We start from the raw sequence: 21487 nt of genomic DNA, 5'->3' as shown, positions 1-21487 counted from the left end.
TCATTGCAGTGTTAATGTCAGCCTACTTATGACAGTAATAAAGATTATTATTCGCACTTTATTCTGCCCAAGAATGGAAAAGTGGCGCCATAAACATATGAGACGCAGAAAACCAAATAAAGCAGCTTGTTGTAAATATTAAAAATCAAGTGGGAAGAAAATGGTGAGTGGACTTGGCTAACTTGTACCTGAATTGCAGGCAATTGTTTGCCTGCCATCAGTTGCCTATGCCTCATGTTCTGGAATTCTCTCGACATTTCACCTCTCAACCTCACCGTCCTCCTGCTCCTATGTAGCATCTTTTTTTTTTTGTCCTATACCACTTAATGGCTGGTGGCCTTCAAATACGTTTGACAGGTAAATGCTGATGTAGCATTTTGCCATTCTAAATACTGACATAACAAGAATGGCTTAAAAGTTATGACACAGGGAGAAATGCTAAAGTGGAGAGGAAGTGTGTGCAATATCCAATACTTGTACGCAACTAAACACTGACTATAATTGCAAAAAAACAATCATGTGCACTGGAAAGGGATATCACACCAAAGTAAAGAGATTCCTCGAAAATTATGCCCCTTTTATATAAAAATGATATAATTTTATTAAAAAGTTACACTTGCATTGTGATTAAAGTTCAGAAGGAAACAGTACCGTTTTACAATGGATCGAAACATAAGTTTGAATCTATCATTTTGTCATTGTCTGTGGAGAACACAGTTATGGTAGAAACATTGCAGGGTTTTTTTTTTTAAATTGCATGGCAATATCAAAATAATAGTCATTTCGTTAGCCAACAGCAAACACATCATTCTACAATAAATTCTTATGCCCCAATTTAATAGTAACATCCCTTCAAACTCTACAAGCCATCAAAACTGCCTTCCAGTTCCAGTAAGTCTCCAAGCGGTAATGATTCAAAACATAAAGGATCTGCACTTGCAGACATAAGGCCACTGAATCTATCAGGTGTTGCGGGTGGCAGGTCAGGCTGCATTGTGGCATGGCCAGACAAGAAAGAGTTTTCATAGTTTGTGGAGCTAAATGGAAAAAGTTCTGAAGGAGTTGGATAGGTCTGAAAGATAGACAAAACGCACAAATTAATTAAATTTGCTAACAACTTTTTCTTGTGATTTACAATTGAGAAAACATTTTACATGGCTTACTTGTAATATTCATGTTAGCTACCATTTTTGATTTGTTCCAGGTCAAATTGAAGATAGTCTTTGAATCAAGTGTGACACGAATGTTTAGCTACTTAATATGCAAGTCTAGAACATAACAGGAGACCAAATTTGACTGTTGCTGTAATAAATTCATTATTTCTGTAAAGTGATGAAAATTTTGGGTTACTACACTCTGCCTATTAATGAGTTGTGCTTCAACCCTGATGATGTATAATAATCTTGTACGTTTTTTTTTTAAATAACCTGACAGGAAATTGTACAGCCACAATGTTTGAGTTGGCAAAAACATCTGGAAGTTTTAAGCTACAAGTGATAAAATTCAAGTTAGGTAATGTAATATATGGAATGGCAGACTAACCTCTATAAAAGGGAATCTAGCAGTTATTTATTTATTCTTTTACATTTTTTTTCACCAGAATCTGATGTGAGTTTCTTTCATCTTTAGATTCCCTGCATTGTAATACCTTCAAAATTATTGGGTCAATAATATTTTAACATTGCACCTCAGAAAATGTGAAAACTTTATGATACACATTGGCCCAAATGCTAAATATCATGTAAACAATGAGTGGACCCAACTTCAAAATCCATTCACAATTGATCAAATCCATTCATCTACCAGGCATCTTATTAACATAAATATTGATTTAGATATGGTTTCTGTTCTATGTGGAAAAGGCAATCTGTTCTGTAGTAATGGAAAAGGTAAGGAAAAATAGTCATTGATTGTGAAGTACATCAATAAAAGTTCGAAGAATGAAACAAAGAGCAAGAATAGTACAGCAATCATTAAAAGGGAGGGAGCAGCAATTCAATAACAGCAATGGAAAAAGAAAACTATAAATACAATATTGTGGAGTTTTTCTTCATGACTGGTGGTAATTATTTTATTGGTAGTATCTGGTACAGCTTGTGCTATTATGCAATGTGGCATGTGGTGGTGACACTGTAATACAAAGGTAATATTGGGTTGTGATTTGGAACACAACAATCAAGGCAGAAGTAAATTGTACTTACCATTTCTAGATTGGTGCCCTGGACAACATGGCGAGAGACTTGTCTGACCAGGTCAATGACAGATAAGCCTGACAGAGTACCACCATTTTCCTCTTTCACTTTATTAATAAGTAAATGAAATACATCTCTGTTAAGATAAAACCAAGTGATAAAACTAATCAGTTACTGGTCTTGCAAGATTAATCTTAAAAGATTATGAGTGTGATCAAACAGCCCCATTGCGCCCGACTTGGTGTGAAATGCGATGCCTGGCAGACCTCACGAGATCTAACAAAATCTTGCAAGAAGTCATGATCTGGATCTTGCCCTGGCTGAGTGAGATCCAGATTAACATATTTAATGTTAAGGGGGGGGAGATTCTCTGCCAGGCCATCGGGGGCCCCCAGGTGGTCGGGCCTGGGCAGGGTGGTACCCTGGCACTCCTAATGCCACCCGGCCACTTGGTACCGCAAGCCTGGCACCCTGGCAGTGCCATACCTGCACTGCCAAGGTGCCTGTGCCAGGGATCAAGCCCAGGGGTGCCCTGCCCGTAGGAGATTTGGGGGGGGGGGCTTACCCAAGGGGTAAGTTGGTATAGTGGGTAGAGGTCCAGAGGGGTGTGTGTGGATGGGGGGGGGGGGGGGGGGGAGAAGAGATCGGGGCGGCATTTAAAGATGGTGCCCCACTCTCTTTATCTTCCTGCACCGTCGTGCGTTCTGGAGCAAGGCCAGAAAAAAACAAAGAGTCTCATTTTATAGCAGGGTTGTTCTCGACGCGGCAGGGCAGAGAAAAACCCGACTATACGCAGCCAAAATTGGACTCCTTTTTGTTAAATCACACTTTGTGTCACTCAAATTATTTTATTGTATAAAAAGTTGCAAACCAACTGTGTACTCACTGACTTTCTACCGATTCCATTATGACCCCCACTTTTTGGTCAAAGCTATATGTAGCATTCACAAACATAGGCAGTTCACATGCTTGCGAGGAAATGAGACTAAACAGGGATTTTTTAAAAAATCACTTTTTCTCTTAAGGTACTAACTTATTTTTTTTAAACTTCAAATACAAGACTCCAACTAGTGAAGTTGCTGGTATTCAAACAAGATATACAAGCCACCTTAAATGGTATCCTTGCATTAGGAATAAGATTTTATTACGGTCTGCATTTCCAAACCACGCCATTCTGTATATGACAGGCACCTTAAATGAAATTTGACGCCTTCAAGCTACTAGGAAGACCTCAAGCTTAGTTTGAAGATATGAACTCATGTGCATAATTTGGGTGTGAGCTTGTGTTTTAATACTCTTATCTTGTTGCTCATCAGCACTTCAACAGGTTACACCAAAGACTGGTTTCAAAAGATGCAAGGTTCTAACAGCAGTAAAGGTTGGTATCTGTACCAGATAGCGACGATCACCATTCAATAGGAGGTAAAGACTTTTACTGCAAACACTGAAATAAATAAGAGCTTACGTGCTTGTCGTAGGAAATTTGAAGAAAAGTTGTTCCATTACTGCATGATAGGATGATCTTGGCTCTGCAAGTACAGATAACCAACCATCAATTCGTGAACTGTTAGCAGTGGATGTCCCACCAAGTAGCCTTTGGGTCTGTAAAGCCTGGATGTCCTTATTGCTCTTGGCAATTGCACGTGCAGACTGTAAATGATTGAAGGGGCTGTTAAAGGATTTGGTCGTTGAACCTGAAGGCTCAAATAAGTGGTTTTGACGATTCTCCGAAACATGTGAAGTTCGTAACGCAGCGAGAGAAACATCTGGGATTACCAATGATTTTTCTTCAGAGGTGACATCTGGCATTTCAAAACCCTCACCGGAAAGTTGAAGAGGAAATGACCTTTTTTTACCAGCCAACAATCTAAACTCTAACTCAAGGTCAGATTGGTTGCGATCCAACTGATCAATGGCTGAATTAGGCTGCATAGTTGGTTGTGTTGAGTAACTGGGTGGCCAAGCAGCTGACATGTAGACGTCGTTCTCTGTTCTCAGCGATGGTTTTGCATCAAGTCCTATATTCCTGGTTCCTGGTGAAAACCAGGCACCTTTAATCGAATCAGCGCTTCCAGCAAATGCAACATTCTGACCCATTTCATTTGTTGCAGGCGATGGTGAAAGTCTTTGTTGATTTGCAGAATACTTTTGATGTTCAAATTTGTACTGGGATGGCTTCAAATTACAAGAACTCGTGGAAAGTTTACCTTTATTATAAATTCCCATACCCTGGGGCCTCGAGACAGCCTAAAAAAAAAAATCAATTATTAGTAAACTCACATAACATACAGCATGCTCAGCATATATTTTGGTATGTTTTTGTTCCACATATAGATGGAGGAGTACATGATACACTGTTAGCTAAAGATGGACAAGGAGTGGTGATTGACTGGTTGAGGAAAGTCCTGGTGGTGCGTGGGGGGAATAGGTGGATGACAAAGTTATCTTCCAGTTAGCAGGGGTGCTCGGCATGAAGCTTACCAACAGTTGAGGTCAGTGAAGGCGGGTGCTTCCAAGGAAGAAATGATGTGAATCTCAATGGAGGCCTTTTTGGAGAATACGAAGAGTAGAACATATGGTAGCTGTGGTCCCAGTTAAGGTGGATGGCAGCAGGAAATCATGGTTGGGATAGGGATTTTGTTGGGGGCGGGGCTGGCGAGGGGGTGCAAAGTACTGAATGAGGGAGAAATGTAGTTGACAAGAAGGTGAGGAGAGAGGTGGGAAAGATGGAAAGGCCCGAGAGTGAAAGTTATCTGAAGTACCAGCCAAAACACACACACACACACACACACAAATGGACACAGATCAAATTCAAAATATAAGATGTGCAGTTTAGTGGATTGGCCATGCAAAAATTGCCCTTTAGTGTCCAATGGTTAGGTGGGGTTAAGGGGTCATGGGGATAGGGCAGGGGGAGTGGGCCTAGGTAGAGTCCTCTTGCGAAGGTTCGCTGCAGACTCGATGGGCTGAATGGCCTCCTTCTGCACTGTAGGGATTCTATGATCTGTAATGCTATTCTCATCTGGAAATTAACTTTGATTACAAAATGAAGAAAGCACACAATTTTCCATTGCTTTGGCAATGCTAAGAAAGTTGAAGTTAATTAAATATACACTGACCAGAGTAATTTGTGCTTGAATTCCTTTCATTCTTTTTTCCCACATGTCGCAAGTAGCAATGACATCCGGAGAACCAACATGCCTTCAAGATGTAATCAGAAACATATGAAAGGAACCAATCTACTTTTGAACTGTTACAGTGGTCTCAATTTCTCATTTTAAATGAGGGAATATTTTAAATATTATTTTTGCAAAAGTGTACAGGGCAACTCTTAGTGAGGTAACTTGGATAACAAATGGCTATGCAAACAGTTTGCAACAAGTTTAGAACAGTCAAATCCTCAAGGATCATGATGGCAATGCCATGTACCATAGAATCACAGAATGGTTACAGCACAGATGGGGGGCATTTGGCCGTACTGCTTTCTTTTAAACCTCAAGTGTTCTTACCATGGGATGGTTAATGTGCAATTTGGCAGCAACTTTAACTATCTTAAGAATCACTAATTTACAGTGTTTTAAATAGTAATTTGAAAATACATTTTTCTTTAAAAGCTTTACTTTCAATTATCAAGGCTGCAGAAAGTTTAATGTGCCCCATGCATAAATTGCAGTATTTGAACTTTATTGCTGCTGCAGCAATGAAAGGTATGATCCAAAAATTGCCTGATTGAAGCAATAGAAAATATAACTTTTAAACTGAATACTGTGCTGAAAACACAAAAGCAGAAAATGCTCAAATTAACCATAATAACAATATCAGTCAGGTAACCTTTTCCAACAAGTACATTGAAATACAAATATAAGCTGAGAAGGCAGAAATCTGTCGATTAGTTGCCCTGCATACACAGCCATTTCAAACATTTGCTACATTTTGTTTTATTTTATAAATGTTCAGTTACAGATCACAAAAAGCACAGTGGAAATATCTTTATTTAATTCCTACTTTAGATGTTTGTTACATGCAGTTAAGAATTGTTGTCAGGGGTGGCACGATGGCGCAGTGGTTAGCACCGAGGTCCCAGGTTCGATCCTGGCCCTGGGTCACTGTCCATGTGATTATCATAGAATTTACAGTGCAGAGGGAGGCCATTCGGCCTATCGAGTCTGCACCGGCTCTTGGAAAGAGCACCCTACCCAAGTGATGTTTGCACATTCTCCCAATGTCTGCATGGGTCTCAGCCCCACAACCCAAACATGTGCAGGGTAGGTGGATTGGCGACACTGAATTGCCCCTGAAGTGGGAAAAAAATTGGATACTCTAATTTTAAAAAAAATTGTTGTCAACTCAGTGGGGGTGGGATACGCTGCTCTTTTCAGAAACGCACATCGCTGCACTCTTATTTTGGTGAAGGGTTTTTCCTGTGTTCTTTTTTAAGAGACCTTCTTCTCAACCTCATTCTTAATTCCTGACCACAGGAAATGAACAAGCATAAAAGAGAAAAATTTCCCTTAAACAGTGAAGTAAGTTGGGTGGAACCCATGTATGGACAAACTGTATATGACTTGGGCCAAGAACAGACTTGAATGGCACTTGAATGCACTTTTCTCAATTTTCACTTTTTCACATTTTATATCTGTAAAAGAATTAAAGAATTCTTTAATTAGGACGGTTAATCTGCTGACGGTTAATTTTCTCTAAACAAGTCGACGAACGGCTGCCACCTCCGGACGAACTCTGACATTGATCCTCTCAGGGCAAACCTGATTTTCTCAAGTCACAGTAAGCTAGCTATGTCAGTGAGCCAGGTCTCTGACTTCGGGGGCTGGGAGTCCCTCCAAGCTAATAGTATTCGTCTCCGAGCTACCAGGGTGGCAAAGGCCAGAACGTCCTCTTTCTCCTTCTGGATACCCGGATCCTCCGACACTCCGAAAATCGCCACCTCTCGACTCTGTGCCATCCTTGTTTTTAACACCTTGGACATGACATCTGCAAACCCCTGCCAGAATCCCCCTAAGCTTCTGGCATGCCTAGAACATATGAACATGGTTTGCTGGTCCTCCCGCACACCTTGCACACCTGTCTTCTTCCCCAAAGAACCTGCTCATCCGGGCCACTGTCATGTGTGCCCGGTGAACGACCTTAAATTGTATCTGGCGGAGCCTGGCGCATGATGTGGACGTGTTGACTCTACTCAACGCATCCGCCCAGAAACCATTCTCTATCTCTCCTCCTAACTCCTCTTTGCATTTGTGTTTCAGCTCCTCGGTCTGCGTTTCCTCTGACCCCATGAGTTCTTCATAGATGTCCTAATCATGGCTATATTTGCCGCCCAATAGTAATTACTAAAGTTCGGCAGCGCCAATCCCCCCCCCCCCCCCCCCCCCCCCGGCCACGCTCCAGCATCGCCTTTTTTACTCGCGGGGTCTTGCCCGCCCATACAAAGTCAGAGATCACCTTGTTTACCCGTTTAAAAAAGGCCCGTGAAATAAAGATGGGAAGACATTAAAAAACAAACAGGAATCTCAGGAGGACCATAATTTTCATTGTCTGTACCCTCCCAGCCAGTGACAGCGGGAGCATGTCCCACCTTCGGAAGTCTTCCTTCATTTGGTTCACCATGTAGGTCAAATTTAGCTTATGTAGCCGTTCCCATTCCTGTGCCACCTGGATGGCTAGATACTGAAAGCTTCCCCCTACCACTCTAAACGGCAACTCCCCCAGTCGCCTCTCCTGCTCCCTTGCCTGGATCGCGAACATCTCACTTTTCCCCCCATGATCAATTTATAACCCGAAAACCGGCCAAATTCCCCCAAAATCCTCAATTTCTCCCACCCCCTCAAGTGGGTCAGAAACATACAGGAGGTCATCTGCATATAGCAAGACTCTTTGTGTTCCAACCCTCCCTGAACCAGCCCCTTCAGGCTCTCAGCGCAACTGCCAGCGGCTCCATGGCCATCGCAAACAGCAGTGGGGAGAGGGGGCAAGCCTGCCTCGTCCCCCGGTGCAGCCTAAAATAGTCCAATGTCAACCTGTTCGTCCGTACACTCGCCACAGGCGCCTGATACAGCAGCCTAACCCAGTCGATGAAGACCCGTCCAAACCCAAACCACCCCAGCACCTCGCACAGATAGGTCCATTCCACCCGATCAACGGCCTTCTCTGCGTCCATTGCGTCCACTACCTCTATGTCCCAACCCTCTGGGGGCATCATGATCACATTCAACAGTCTTCTAACGTTGGCCGCCAACTGCCTGTCCTTAACAAATCCCGTCTGGTCCTCCCCAATCACATCCAGAATGCAGATTTTGGCCAACAATTTGGCATCAACATTTAGTAAGGAGATCGGTCTGCAGGACCCGCATAGCTCCGGGTCCTTCTCCCGCTTCAAAATTAGTGAGATCGTGGCCTGTGACATCGTCAGGGGAAGTACCCCTCTCTCCCTTGCCTCATTAAATGTCCTCATCAGCAGCGACCCCAGCATCCCAGAGAACTTTTTATGAAACACCACTGGGAACCCATCCGGCCACAGGGCTTTACATAACTGCATGGCCTTCAGCCCTTCTGCTATTTCTTCAATCCCAATCGGGGCCCCCAGCCCTTCTACCAGCCCTTTCTCCACCTTCAGGAACCTCAGCCCCCCTAAGAATTGCCTCATCCCTTCCGGCACAGCTGGGGGTTCCAACTCATACAGCCTGCTATAAAACTCCTTGAACGCCCTGTTAACCCCTGCTGAATCTCCGACCAAGTTCCCGCCTCTGTCCTTCACTTTCCCAATCTCCCTGGCTGCCTCCCTCTTTCTCAGCTGCTGCGCAAGCATTCTGCTGGCCTTCTGCCCATACTCATGTTATGGGCTAGGGTTTAGAGAATCCCAAAGTGTAACATGGAGTTCACCTGACCCACAACTTTTAATAGATTGTGGTATGGGAGCACAGGGCCCAATCTACAGGTGTGGTACAGCAGAAATAGAAAAATATTTTTTAAAGCAAAATAATGTTTGTTCTATGAACTCAAGTTAACCTTTTTAAAACATACAGTGAACATCTTAGCAACCATAAATTCAAATACAACCCCAAAGAATACAACACTAAGTAATCCTTAAACTGTCCTTTTAACATCCATAAGGCTTAAAAAAGAACTTTAAACCGAAGCACATCAGGTTAAAGTCACTACTGAGAGCAGTTATTAGTTTTAAATCACCAAAGGATCGATTTACAGTTTTTAGATTAGAGAGAGAGACTAATACCCCTTCTGGCTGTGAGTGCAGCTATCCAGCTCTGAAAACTAAACTAAACACACCCTGCAGCAAACAGACTAAAACGAAAGTAAAAAGCTGAGACAGCCCAGCTCCACCCACACTCTACTGATAAACACCCATTTCTTAAAGGTACATTTCTTAAACACCCATTTCTTAAAGGTACTCTCACATGACACTCGTATATCGCCCCCTTGCATTCCTCAGCTGCTCCACCGCCTTCCCTGTAGTTAGCAAGCCAAACTCCGCCTGTAGCCTCCGTCGTTCCCTTAAAAGCCCTGCCTCTGGAGTCTCCGCATATCTCCAGTCGACCTGAAGTATTTCCCCTATCAGTCGATCCGTCTCTGCTCTATCTAACTTCTCACTGTGGGCCCATATTGAAATCAGCTCCCCTCTGACCACCGCCTTCAGAGTCTCCCAGACCATTGCTGCTGAGACTTCCCCCGTATCATTAACTTCCAGATAGTTCCGGATGCATTCCCTCACCTGCCTGCACACCTCCTCATCTGCTAACAGTCCGACATCCAATCTCCAATGCGGGCGCTGGTCACACTCCTTGCTCACCTGTAAGTCCACCCAGTGTGGTGCATGATCCGAGACGGTGATCGCTGAGTACTTAGTGTCCACTACCCCCGTCAGTAAAGCCCTGTTCAAGAGTCCAGCCCGAATGAAATACCTGCCCGACCCATCCTTTCCTTTTGTCGAGTCTGATCGATTGCTCTAAGATGCGTCTCTTGTAACATTGCCACGTCCGCCTTCAATCCCCTCAAATGCGCGAAGACGCGTGCCCTCTTAACCGGCCCATTTAGCCCTCTAACGTTCCACGTGATCAGCCTCATCGGGGGGCTTCTCGACTCGACTCCCCCCTCCCCCCCCAATCAGCCATCACCTTTTTTAGGCCAGTCTCCAGTTCGCGCCCCGCGCACCCGCAGGCCCGCCCCCAGGCAGCCTCCGTCCCCGACCTCCCTTTTGTATCCCAGCAACAGTCTCTCCCCCATCAGCAGAACAATCCCCCCCCCCCCCGCCCCCCATAACAGCACAGTAAAAACAGCCCCCTTCAACAAGCATAACATCTGCTCACCCCCCACTGTGCTTCCGTGAGCCAGCCCACCCAGCTGCTTGGTAGACCCCACCCACGGCTCCCCCCGCCTCCCCTGCTCGGACACACATATTCAAGATAAAACATTCCCAGCCCAGTTAACCGAAAGGAACAAAAAGAAAAGACCCCACATCGAAAATTCACACCTCCATCCCCCATCAGTATAAATGCAAACTTTAACTTACAAAAATACGCGGCAGCTCCAGGATCGATACAGAAAGCATTACAAATATAGTGCAAAAACAAAAACATTTTTCACATGAACACTGCAGTAAAGTTCAAACACCTCAGTCCCCTGCCAGCCCTTTCCTTCTGGCGAAGTCCATTGCTTCCTCGGGTGACTCAAAATAGAAGTGACCTAATGACGGGCCGGATACAGCAGTCCAAACTTCACCGTCTTCTTGAAAAGGGTTGACTTTACTTGGTTGAATCCTGCTCTCCTCCTGGCTACGTCCGCGCTCAGGTCTTGGTAAATGCGCAGGATGCTGTTCTCCCACTTACAGCTCCGTGTCTGCCTGGCCCACCACAAAATATGCTCCTTATCCAGGTACCTGTGCAATCTCACCACCATTGCCCTCAGAGGGGTCACCTACACGCGGCTTCTTCGGTAGTGTTCTGTGCGCCCTGTCCACCTCCAAGGGTCGGGTGAACGTCCCATCCCCCATTAGCTTCTCGAGCATACCCCCTATATATGCCCCTGCATCCGCTCCTTCGGACCCCTCTGGGAGACCAACAATCCTCAAGTTCTGCTGGTGGGACCTATTCTCTAGATTCTCCTCCTTCTCCTGGAGCCTTTTCTGCTGGTCTCTCAGCATCTCCATCTCCACCTCCATTGCTGTTTGGTGTTTCTCCGCTTTCTGGATCGCCCGATCTTGAGCATCCAATCTCTGTTCCAGCTGAGCAATCGATTCCCTAATCGAGTCCAAAAATTCCTGTTTCTGCTTGGCGAAGCCCTCTTGGATAAACTTCATCAAATGCTCCATCGACAGCTGGGTCGTCGAGCCAGGAATCTGCTCGTCCGCCATGCTTTTTCCCATTGCAGCTTCAACCCAGGCCTTCACGGTTTGCCTATTTCTTCCTTTGCGAGCGCTCCTGGTCCGCCTATCCATGCACTGGTGTAGGGCTCCTCCTTACGGTTGCGTCCACTATCAATTTTTCAAGTAAAATCCAAAAAAAAAAAATCGGGGAAAAGGTCTAAAGGTCCGACCCGAGCGGGAGCCACCAAATGTGCGACCTACTCCTTCATGGCCGCCACCGGAAGTCATCTTTAATTTAAAATTAATGGTGGAATTAAGGGCATCATGTGGTCTGCTGAATCCTGCCTGACAACAAGTATAATTGTTTTGGTTGCTGATGGTTAAAGGGGGCCTGGGTTAACTTAATGGGACGATAGAGAAAGATATTCATAATTGTAATCCATGGCAAGAGCATCTATGATGACTGTGAGTAAACTGTTGGTCTCCAGGTCTTACAGGAAGATCTTAGGAATATCAGGTTTTTTGAAAGGTGGTACTACAAATTATCTATTCAATTCCAAGATAAAATGGAGTTGGAGATCTGGAGGGCAGCTAATTAGCATTTCTACCTGGAAACAAAACTGATGCGATTTACATTGCCATGGGATGGGCTTTCAGGAAGGAAAAGTAAATGAAAAGCTGTGTTATCGGATTGCAGCTTTTTAAAAATAGCCCTGAACCTCAAAAACAGGTGTTTCCAAGAAACTGAAAGAGAGCAGAGAAATAGAGGCAGCCAGTACTGCACCTGAAGCAGAGAAAATACTGTCTTTATTATTTACCAAGTGGAAGACGGGTGGCAGCTCACGATCAAATTGAAAATACTAATTAGTAATGATTTAAAGGAGGCTGACTGCCTAGCACTGGCGAGAGGGAGGAATCCCCAGGATAACCTTTACTATGAAAGTCAGGTCTGGGATTAGAAGTTGTGTGGCTGAGAATGGAAAGAGGCCATCGGGAGCATAAAACAGTTTTGGACTAGTTCAGAGAGAATAAAGTGTCTGCTTAAGGCACAATATAAAGTAAGTAATGGCAGGGGATTTTCAGTTGCTTGCAAAGTTAAATGGGGAAATCTTTCTGCGGTCTAGAGTTTAAGTTACCTATAAAGTGCTTATTCAATGTTGTTACAATAAAAGTCTTAAAACTTGGGGTTTTTTTTTTGTTGTGAGATCCTTCCAGTCATTGGAAATGCTTTTTAAAAAGTTATCCATTTCTACCTCATATCTATCTCAAAAAACCTTCCGAAACCTGCTTCTACTTTCTGTTGCATCAGATTTTGGTTCAACGTTTTATCAAAGTCAGCATTAATCGTACTAAATGAGCGATGTTCCAGGAATCAACAAACAGATTCATATGTCTTTTTAACATCCAATACACTACAAACTGTATTGAACACTTACCGATTCTTCTTTGTAGTGTAAAATTTCACATTTTCAACAGCCTCCTCAAGTAGGGTATTAAGAAAATATAACCTTGTGTAGTTCTTCCATTCTTGAATTTGTGTCTGGAGCAGGAAATTAATATATAGAAAATATGTACAGAAAAGGCAATTTTGCTACCTTTAATTAAACGTACCAGATATGTAACAACAAACAGAAATTTTATTATTTTTCTGTCATTAGTGTATACTCTATGAACATATCCAGATTACAACTTGTATATTAGCATTACTGAACCACCCACTAGGAATGCTGCTGACTCTCAAGAGATATTGGTGTTCCTCTAAATCTGGCCTTTTAAGCATCTGCCATTTTAAGTGCGCCACGGTCATGCCTCCAGTTGCATGGGCCCTAAGCTCTGAAATTCCCTCCTTAAACCTCTGTCTTTCTACCTCGCTTTCTTCCTTTAAAAGTTTCTTTCAAACCTACAGCGTTGTCAAACTTATCTGTCCTCATCTCTCCATTACATGGCTGGGTGTCAAATTATGCTTCAGCAAAGTGCCTTGGAACATTTATTACATTAAATATACTGGACAAGTTGCTGAACTACCAAATACTACATACAGAGGGCAGAGTTGAAAAATGTCACTTTTATAATATGACTTTATAATGCTAGTTTCATAAATTTGCATCTGTACTGAAGATCTCCAGGATTTCCCAACGTGTTAAACCTGAAAGATATCAGCTGAGCTGCTATTGGGCAGAGAAGTGAGGGGATGTAAATAGTTTCATTTTGCGTGTCCTTATAAATATAATACAACTTGGCATATGCTAATAGCACTGGAATCTGATCGTGCAGCAAGCTTCATCAAGAAGTGAGCTATGGAGTGCAGGATTGATAATCTGCCCCATTGCATTTGTGAGTCATGTTTTTACGGAAAGACTCAATACGTATGTCAGCCATTTTTGCTACCAGGCCACTCTTGAAAGCACTTTGGTGATGTTTTCTCAGTGGTAGAGGCTTGGGTGCAAATGTCGACAATGCTTGGACCGGAGAGGTCAGAGCTTTTATCATGGAAAAAAGCTAATTGACCAAATGAAATAGTTCAGTTTATCAGACCAGCAGCACAAACATCATAACCTTTCTTTCAATCTGCTGAATACTAGTAGCTGTAAATAAATTCTATATGATCAGAAATAAACCACAATTCTCCAAGCAAATAAAATTAAAGAAGAAATCCAAATTATCGGTTTGCTCAATACTGATTTCACTTTTGTCAGTTTTCCACAAATATCAATGCAGCATTATTTATATAATCTTTCCCAGCAATATCTACCTCAACAGAAAGCAGTCTGTTTGCTGACTCTCGGCAATTTTCCTTCATCTTGCGACAATTGTTCTGCAATTTCTTCCTGTCACTGTTCCATTTTTCCCTGAAAACAATAATCATTCTGATGAAGAAAACTTCAAAATTACTGGTTGCTTGTTGCATGCAGTATTAACAGTGTCATGTAGGGTACAGCGCTAAGAATTAACATATATTTAAGCATTTTACTTCAACTGCCAATATTAAAAAGCTTAAAGTATAGTGCAGCAAGCAGCAGTAGAATACCTTTCTTCTTTTATTTTCCGAACTTCAGTTTCGTTTTCATGAATAGCTTTTTTGGACCTAAAAAGAAAAGTCACATGTGAGATCTTATTCTACCTCTTTGATCAAGCTTTTGGTCATCTTCCCTAATGGGCGGGACTTTCCGCCATTCACGCTGGCGAACCGATTCATAAGGCGAACCCCCGCCACGAGGCAAGGGATGTGTTCAATGCAAAACCCCATTGACAATGGCAGGACCAGAAGATTCCACTGCCGGCCACTGGCACGTCGCCCATAGCCACTGCAGATCATATTGCAGAGGGGGAGGAAATTCCCACCCAATATTTTGTTGCCTTATGTAGCTGGGTATCCGATTTTGCTTCATAATGCTTCTGGATGTGCCTGCGAGGTATTGTTACATTAAAAATTCTAGATAAAAACGAGGTGGTTCGATCCAAGCTGGTATTATAACTAGACAGTAAAATCCCAGAATGGAACCCTGGCTCAAAAGATCATAATTTTGACTCATAAAACACAGCGGAACAGAGTTACAGGACCGCTACTAATTTTAATAAGAAAAAAACCATTTACTAAACATGAAAAAATTGGATGATACTCCTCTACTCCCACTTCGTTTAACAATTTTACACAGATTTTAAGATTAACACGGATTACAAACTACATCTTAAGCTATGATGGTTCCTTTTAAGCACACAAAATGACTGTGGTAAGACACACACATCTCTGAACTCAAGTGAATGTCTAGATTTCTCCTCAAAATTCCCCCAGATGATTCTTACCGTGAGCCACCTTGTCTGACTGAACTCTGGCTTCCACATGAGGGATTTCAAATTCTGCTTTCAAAAGTCACTTTCAAATCTTCTTTTAAATTATATTTTCCCTCCGCTGCTTCCTTCTCGCTGTCAGGTTCATACTGCCATCTTCAGATTTCCTTTGTCCTAAAGGTTTTATACAAACTCCAAGGTTCAGCCACCGATTTCCACCATTATTTCAAATAACGTCTCCCAAACTATAGTAATTTCATAGAATCCCTATAGTAGAGAAGACCATTCGGCCCATCGAGTCTGCACCGACCCTCCGAAAGAGCACACTACCTAGGCCCATCCTCCCCACTCCAACCCCGCAACCTAATAGATTTTAAAGTAATTTATCACAAATCTTAGTACTACTGCAGATATTGTTTTGGCCTCTTATGATCCAGTTCCTTTTCAACTCTCTGTGACCTTACTGATCAGTAATCTGTTCTGGTTCCTAGTTTCTTGCCAAAACCTCTTTTAGCTGTTTCAAAAATGGTAAGATGCTTTTGTTCACTCAGATAGCATCATACTCTTGCTTTGATTATTGTTTGAACTTTGTGATCTTGTTCTTTCTCCTGGTCCCATTTCAATTCAGTTATTTTCAATTCTGTTTGAGCCATGTCGATCACTTCTTCTCTCTGAAGTTTCATAGTTTAGTTCGAAACAGTCAACATTTTTGCACAATTTCTGAACTATCTCAGTACAGTTCTCAGTAGCATTTGAATGGCCTTTGGCAACTGTTCATTTTGCCCTTTTTCCAACTATTTCATCTTGTGTAATACCACTGACAAGCATTTTAAAATCAGAGTCTCTCGTAACTGACTCAAAGGTCACTTTGCAATTTCGGTCCTTCCGGTTGCCAATTGTAATTTTCAATTTTGCAAGTACATCAGTTGTTTTCTTATTGTCTATTACTTACTTTGATACATCTGGAGAAGCGGTTGGGGGAGCTGCCGTTTAGATTAGTAGGGGGAAGCTTTAGGTACCTAGGCATTCAAGTGGCGCGGAAATGGGACCGGCTGCATAAATTAAATCTGGCCCGGCTAGTAGACCAAATGAAGGACGATTTTCGGAGATGGGATGCACTTCCGTTGTCACTGGCTGGGATGGTGCAGGCGGTGAAGTTGACGGTCCTCCCGAGATTCCAGTTTATATTTCAGTGTCTCCCCATCTTTATTCCACGGTCCTTTTTTAAACAGGTCAACAAAGTGATCACTGGCTTTGTTTGGGTGGGCAAGACCCCGCGAGTAAGGAAGGTAATGCTTGAGCGGAGTCGGGGAGAGGACGGGCTAGCACTGCCAAATTTTAGTAACTATTACTGGGCGGCGAATATAGCCATGATCAGGAAGTGGGTGGTGGGGGAGGGGTCGGCATGGGAGCATATGGAGGCGGCTTCATGCAAGGGCACCAATCTGGGGGCGTTGGTAACTGCGCCTCTGTCGTTCCCGCCGGCACAGTACTCCACCAGCCCCGTGGTGGCCCTGAGAGTCTGGGGGCAATGGAGGAGACATGTGGGAGCAGAGGGAGCATCGGTCTGGTCCCCAATCTGTAATAATCACCGGTTTGCCCCGGGAAGTATGGATGGGGGGGGGGGGGGGGGGGGGGGGGGGGGGGGGGGGGGGGGTTCCGGATATGGCAGAGAGCAGGGATTGAGAGGATGGGGGATATGTTTATAGAGGGGAGCTTTCTGAGTATGAAGGCGCTGGAGGAGAAGTTTGGGTTGGCGAGGGGAAACTAATTCAGGTATCTGCAGGTGCGGGACTTCCTACGTAAACAGGTGTTAATCATCCCGCTCCTACCGCTAAGGGGGTTTCAGGGTAGTTTCCAGAGGGTGGGTAGGAGAAGGGAGCGTCTCTGACATTTGCAAGGAACTTATGGGGTCAGGGGAGACGCAGACCAAGGAGCTGAAGCGCAAGTAGGAGGAGGAGCTGGGAGGAGGGATAGAGGATGGTCTATGGGTGGACACGTTGAGTAGAGTCAACACGTCCGCCAACATGTGCCAGGCTCAGCCTGATACAATTCAAGGTCGTTCATCGGGCTCACATGACAAGTGGCCCGGATGAGCAGATTCTTTGGGGTGGAAGACAGGTGTGCAAAATGTGCGGGAGGACCAGCGAACAATGTCCACATGTTCTGGGCATGTCCGAAGCTTAGAGGATTTTGGCAGGGGTTTGCAGATGTCATGTCCCCGGTGTTAAAAACAAGGGTGGCGCTGAGTCCAGAGGTGGCAATTTTCAGGGTGTCAGAAGACTGGGGAATCCAGGAGGAGAAAGAGGCAGATGTTCTAGCCTTTGCTTCCCTGGTAGCCCGGAGACGGATACTATTAGCTTGGAGGGACTCAAAGCCCCAGAAGTCGGAGACCTGGCTATCGGACATGGCTAGCTTTCTCTGTTTGGAGAAAATCAAGTTCGCCTTGAGCGGGTCACTGATGGGATTCGCCCGGAGGTGGCAACCATTCGTCGACTTCTTCGCGGAAAATTAATAGTCAGCAGACGATTTCCTCCATTTTGCTTTGAAGGTCACAAATCTCATTGTTCTTCTCATGACGAAGTTCTAAAGGTTCGTTAGTTTTGTTACTTCATTCTGCATTCAACCAATTATTCTGGTTTACCAGAACCTCGTTTTCTTGTTCAAGTCATTTTCCACAATACTTCAAAAATACTTTGTTTTTTCAAGTTTATCCTTTAGGCAGTTCAAATTCTTAGTCAAATGCCCCACTTTTCCTGACTGATTCTCAATTGTTCTCATTAGTTCTCTTTTCCCATTCGCAAACTCCTCTTTCATAGAATCCCTACAATACACAATAAGGCTATTTGGCCCATCCAGTCTGCACCGACCCTCCAAAGGAGCACCCTATCTAGGCCTACTCCCCTGGCCTATTCCCATAATCCTGTACATTAATCATTGCCAATCGGCACCAGTGTTACAGTTTTATCAGCCATTTAATTTTAGACACTTCCATTCCTACTACTGCAAATGGTCTTCCATGTAATGTTCAACAAACTTCCCAAATATATCCCACTTTGTTACAATGGAAACACTTAGGCCTCTGAATGTCACTTCCACCCTCAGCACCTTCCAGTTTGATCTTTGGAGAAATTTCCTGACCATTCCAAACTGTCCCATCTCTTTCTCGATTAATTGTTTTTTCTCCTTCCCACTTTCTACCCTTCTTTAGTTTAAAAGGATGATGGAGAGCAGCACGGTGGCGCAGTGGTTAGCACTGCTGCCTCACGGCGCCGAGGTCCCAGGTTCGATCCCGGCTCTGGGTCACTGTCCGTGTGGAGTTTGCACATTCTCCCCGTGCTTGCGTGGGTTTCGCCCCCACAACCCAAAGATGTGCAGGGTAGGTGGATTGGCCACGCTAAATAGCCCCTTAATTGAAAAAAATTGGGTACTCGAAATTGAAAAAGAAAAAAAAGAAAATCATCAGCTAGCTCTATTGCCCATCTAGCAGTTTTAACTTTTTCTTCCTCAACATGTGTCCTAATAAGCGAAGGAAGTGAATCTTTTAATTCTTCTAAAAGAATCACCTCTCTAAGGGCTTTGTATATTCTTCCTATTTTTAAAGCCCATATCCAACAGTCAAATCTAAAGTATAGAAATTCCATTTAAGATCAGATGTGGTATGTTAACCAATTCAACGCCGGGCAAAAACCTCCCAATAAGTTATTAACGCAACTGAACAGAAAACCAATAGAACTCTGAAGAGGTTATACTAAAATATCAATTGCTTGAAAAACCTGATAAGTCTAGGTTTCTGAAGCCGCTCAGTTGACTCCAAAAAAACTATAAAAAATACATTTATGGGATATGTGTGTCGCTGGCTGAGCCAACATTTGTTGCCAATCTCTAACTGCCCTTGCTAGTCAACCACATTGCTAGAGTCACAGATTTCTGGAGACACAGATTTCTTTCCTTAAAGGGCATTATTGAACCAAATGGGTTTTTACAACAATCAACAATGATTTCAAAGTCTAATTCCAGATTTTTATTGAATTAAAATTATCTGCCATGGTGGGATTAGAACTCTGATCCAGACTTCCGGGTGCGGCTATGCAGAGCTAGGTCGCATATTCGGCAGCTCCTGCTTGGAACGGACTTTTGGGCTCTTTTACAGGGCCCCCACGGCATTTGTTTGACATTTCCCGGTGTGGGAAGAAGGCGGCAATATTCCCCCGACAGTGTCCCCCAGGAAGGGTATGTCTCTTGGTTGCCAGACACACGCAGAAACAGTGAAAGATTTGGCTGCAACTACAGGATAAACAGGGCCTCTTCCAGCATGCAGGCGGGGGAAGGGCAAGCTTAAAGCTGCAAGCTGACCTGAGGGCCTGTATCAAAGGTGAATTCTAGCAGCAGAGGGAACAACTGTGAAAAGACCTCATCAAGGCCACTGAAGGGACTTCCGGTTGCGGTGATGCCTAGCTAGCCGCACGCTTCGGCGGCTCCAGCTCCGACGGACCTTCGGGCTCTTTTAAGAGCCTCAACGGGGAATTTTTCGACGACGCAACCCGGTGTGGGGCGTGTGAGAAGGGAGTCCCCCCCAAACGAAGGAGGAAAAAACCGGCGGCGGCGGCTGCAGCGCGAGGAATCGTCGACCAAAGGGTCAGAAAGAGAGAAGTACAAGATGGCGGCGGAGAAAGCGCAGGCGACATGGGGGCCTGAGCATGAAATTGTGAGACGGTGCGTGGAGCTGCTGAAGAGGGAGGTGCTGACCCCGTTGCTACAGGCAATTGAGGGGCTCAAGGAGACATTAAAGACCCAGGAGACAGAGCTCCGTGTGGTGGAGCAGAAGGTGACAGATATTGAGGACGAGATCCTGGGCCTGGCGGTTAAGACACAGACGCACGAGGCACTTCATAAAAAGTGTACTGAAAGGATCGAAGCCCTAGAAAATGGAGCGCGAAGGAAGAACCTTCGGATACTGGGTCTCCCTGAGGGTGTGGAAGGAGTGGACTGTGGAGCGTACGCAAGTACGATGCTGAGCTCACTGATGGGTGCTGAGGCCCCTACGGGCCCCTTGGAGGTGGAGTGGGCAAATCGGATTCCGGCGAGAAGACCAAAAGCGGGAGAACCACCCAGGGCGATAATCGTGCGATTTTACCGCCTTAAGGATAGAGAAGAGGTCCTGAGATGGGCTAAAAAGGTGCGGAGTAGCAGATGGGAGAATGCAGTGGTACGGGTATACCAGGATTGGAGTGCGGAGGTGGCGAGAAGGAGGGCGAGCTTCAACCGAGCCAAAGAGGTGTTGCATAAAAGGAAGGTGAAGTTCGGGATGCTGCAGCCGGCAAGACTATGGGTCACGTATCAGGAGAGACACCATTATTTCGAGACGGCGGAGGAAGCATGGACCTTCATCAAAGAAGAGAAATTGGATCGGAACTGAGGGACTGATGCTGCAGGAAATGTTATTGTTAATGTTACGGTGGAAGTTAATTGAGAAGTAAACAGGGAAGGGGGGAGACATTGGGGAAATGTGGGCGCCGGTGAGGGGGGAAAGACGGGACATAGTTGGAGAATGGGGAAGGGGAGGGGGAGGGGAAAGGGAGCTGCGCCATAAGAGGCGGGTCAGGTAAAGGGATGTTCCCGCACCAGAAAGAATAAGGCGGGAAGACAGGCGCAAGGCGGATGGGAGTTCCCCACATGGGGGGGGTCGAGGAGTGAGCAGGAGTAGCCGGGGTCAGTTGAAGTCAGCTGACTTACGGAAGTAATATGGGGGGAGCAATCAAGCTAGAAAGAGGTCTAGCGGGGAGGGGAGGAGGGAGGGAGAAGGGGGGGGGGGACAACTGGGTTGCTGCTGCGGAAATCCAAAAGGAAATGGCTAAAGAGTGGGTGGGCGGGGATGGTGTGCGACGCTGGGGGAGCGAGCGGGAGCGTGGAGGCGGGATATGGGACTGGCCTAGAGAAGGTAATGGCTAGTCGACACGGGAGGGGGGCAGGTAGCCCCCTAGTGAGGCTGATCACGTGGAACGTGAGAGGCCTGAACGGACCGATAAAAAGGGCCCGAGTGCTCGCGCATTTGAAAGGACTAAGGGCAGACGTGGTTATGCTCCAAGAGACGCACCTAAAGGTGGCGGACCAAGTTAGGCTAAGGAAAGGATGGGTGGGACAGGTGTTCCACTCAGGACTGGACGCAAAGAAT

General features: G+C 44.8%; 1 protein-coding gene across 7 annotated transcripts in view; it reads right to left on the bottom strand.

Moving 5' to 3' along the window:
* Positions 1-567: 567 nt before the first annotated feature.
* LOC140398216 (uncharacterized) overlaps positions 568-21487 on the bottom strand; it is a 131706-nt gene continuing 110786 nt past the window's right edge. For 6 of the 7 annotated variants that reach the window (XM_072486608.1, XM_072486606.1, XM_072486611.1 and 3 more), the window contains 7 exons: positions 14552-14608; positions 14276-14372; positions 12960-13063; positions 5312-5393; positions 3658-4439; positions 2202-2328; positions 568-1072 (listed from right to left, as the gene is read on the bottom strand). In XM_072486608.1, the coding sequence (XP_072342709.1) occupies positions 860-1072; positions 2202-2328; positions 3658-4439; positions 5312-5393; positions 12960-13063; positions 14276-14372; positions 14552-14608 (1462 nt within the window). In that variant the 3' untranslated portion in view covers positions 568-859. Of the gene's footprint in view, positions 1073-2201; positions 2329-3657; positions 4440-5311; positions 5394-12959; positions 13064-14275; positions 14373-14550; positions 14609-15327; positions 15487-21487 lie in introns of those variants that run through there. The other variant, XR_011937438.1, reaches the window with a different exon arrangement.

This window comes from Scyliorhinus torazame, chromosome 21 (genome assembly GCF_047496885.1).
Source record: "Scyliorhinus torazame isolate Kashiwa2021f chromosome 21, sScyTor2.1, whole genome shotgun sequence".
Classification (NCBI taxonomy): Eukaryota; Metazoa; Chordata; class Chondrichthyes; order Carcharhiniformes; family Scyliorhinidae; genus Scyliorhinus; species Scyliorhinus torazame.
Note: the sequence above shows the minus strand (reverse complement) of the source record. Positions and strands in the feature narration are given on the sequence as shown.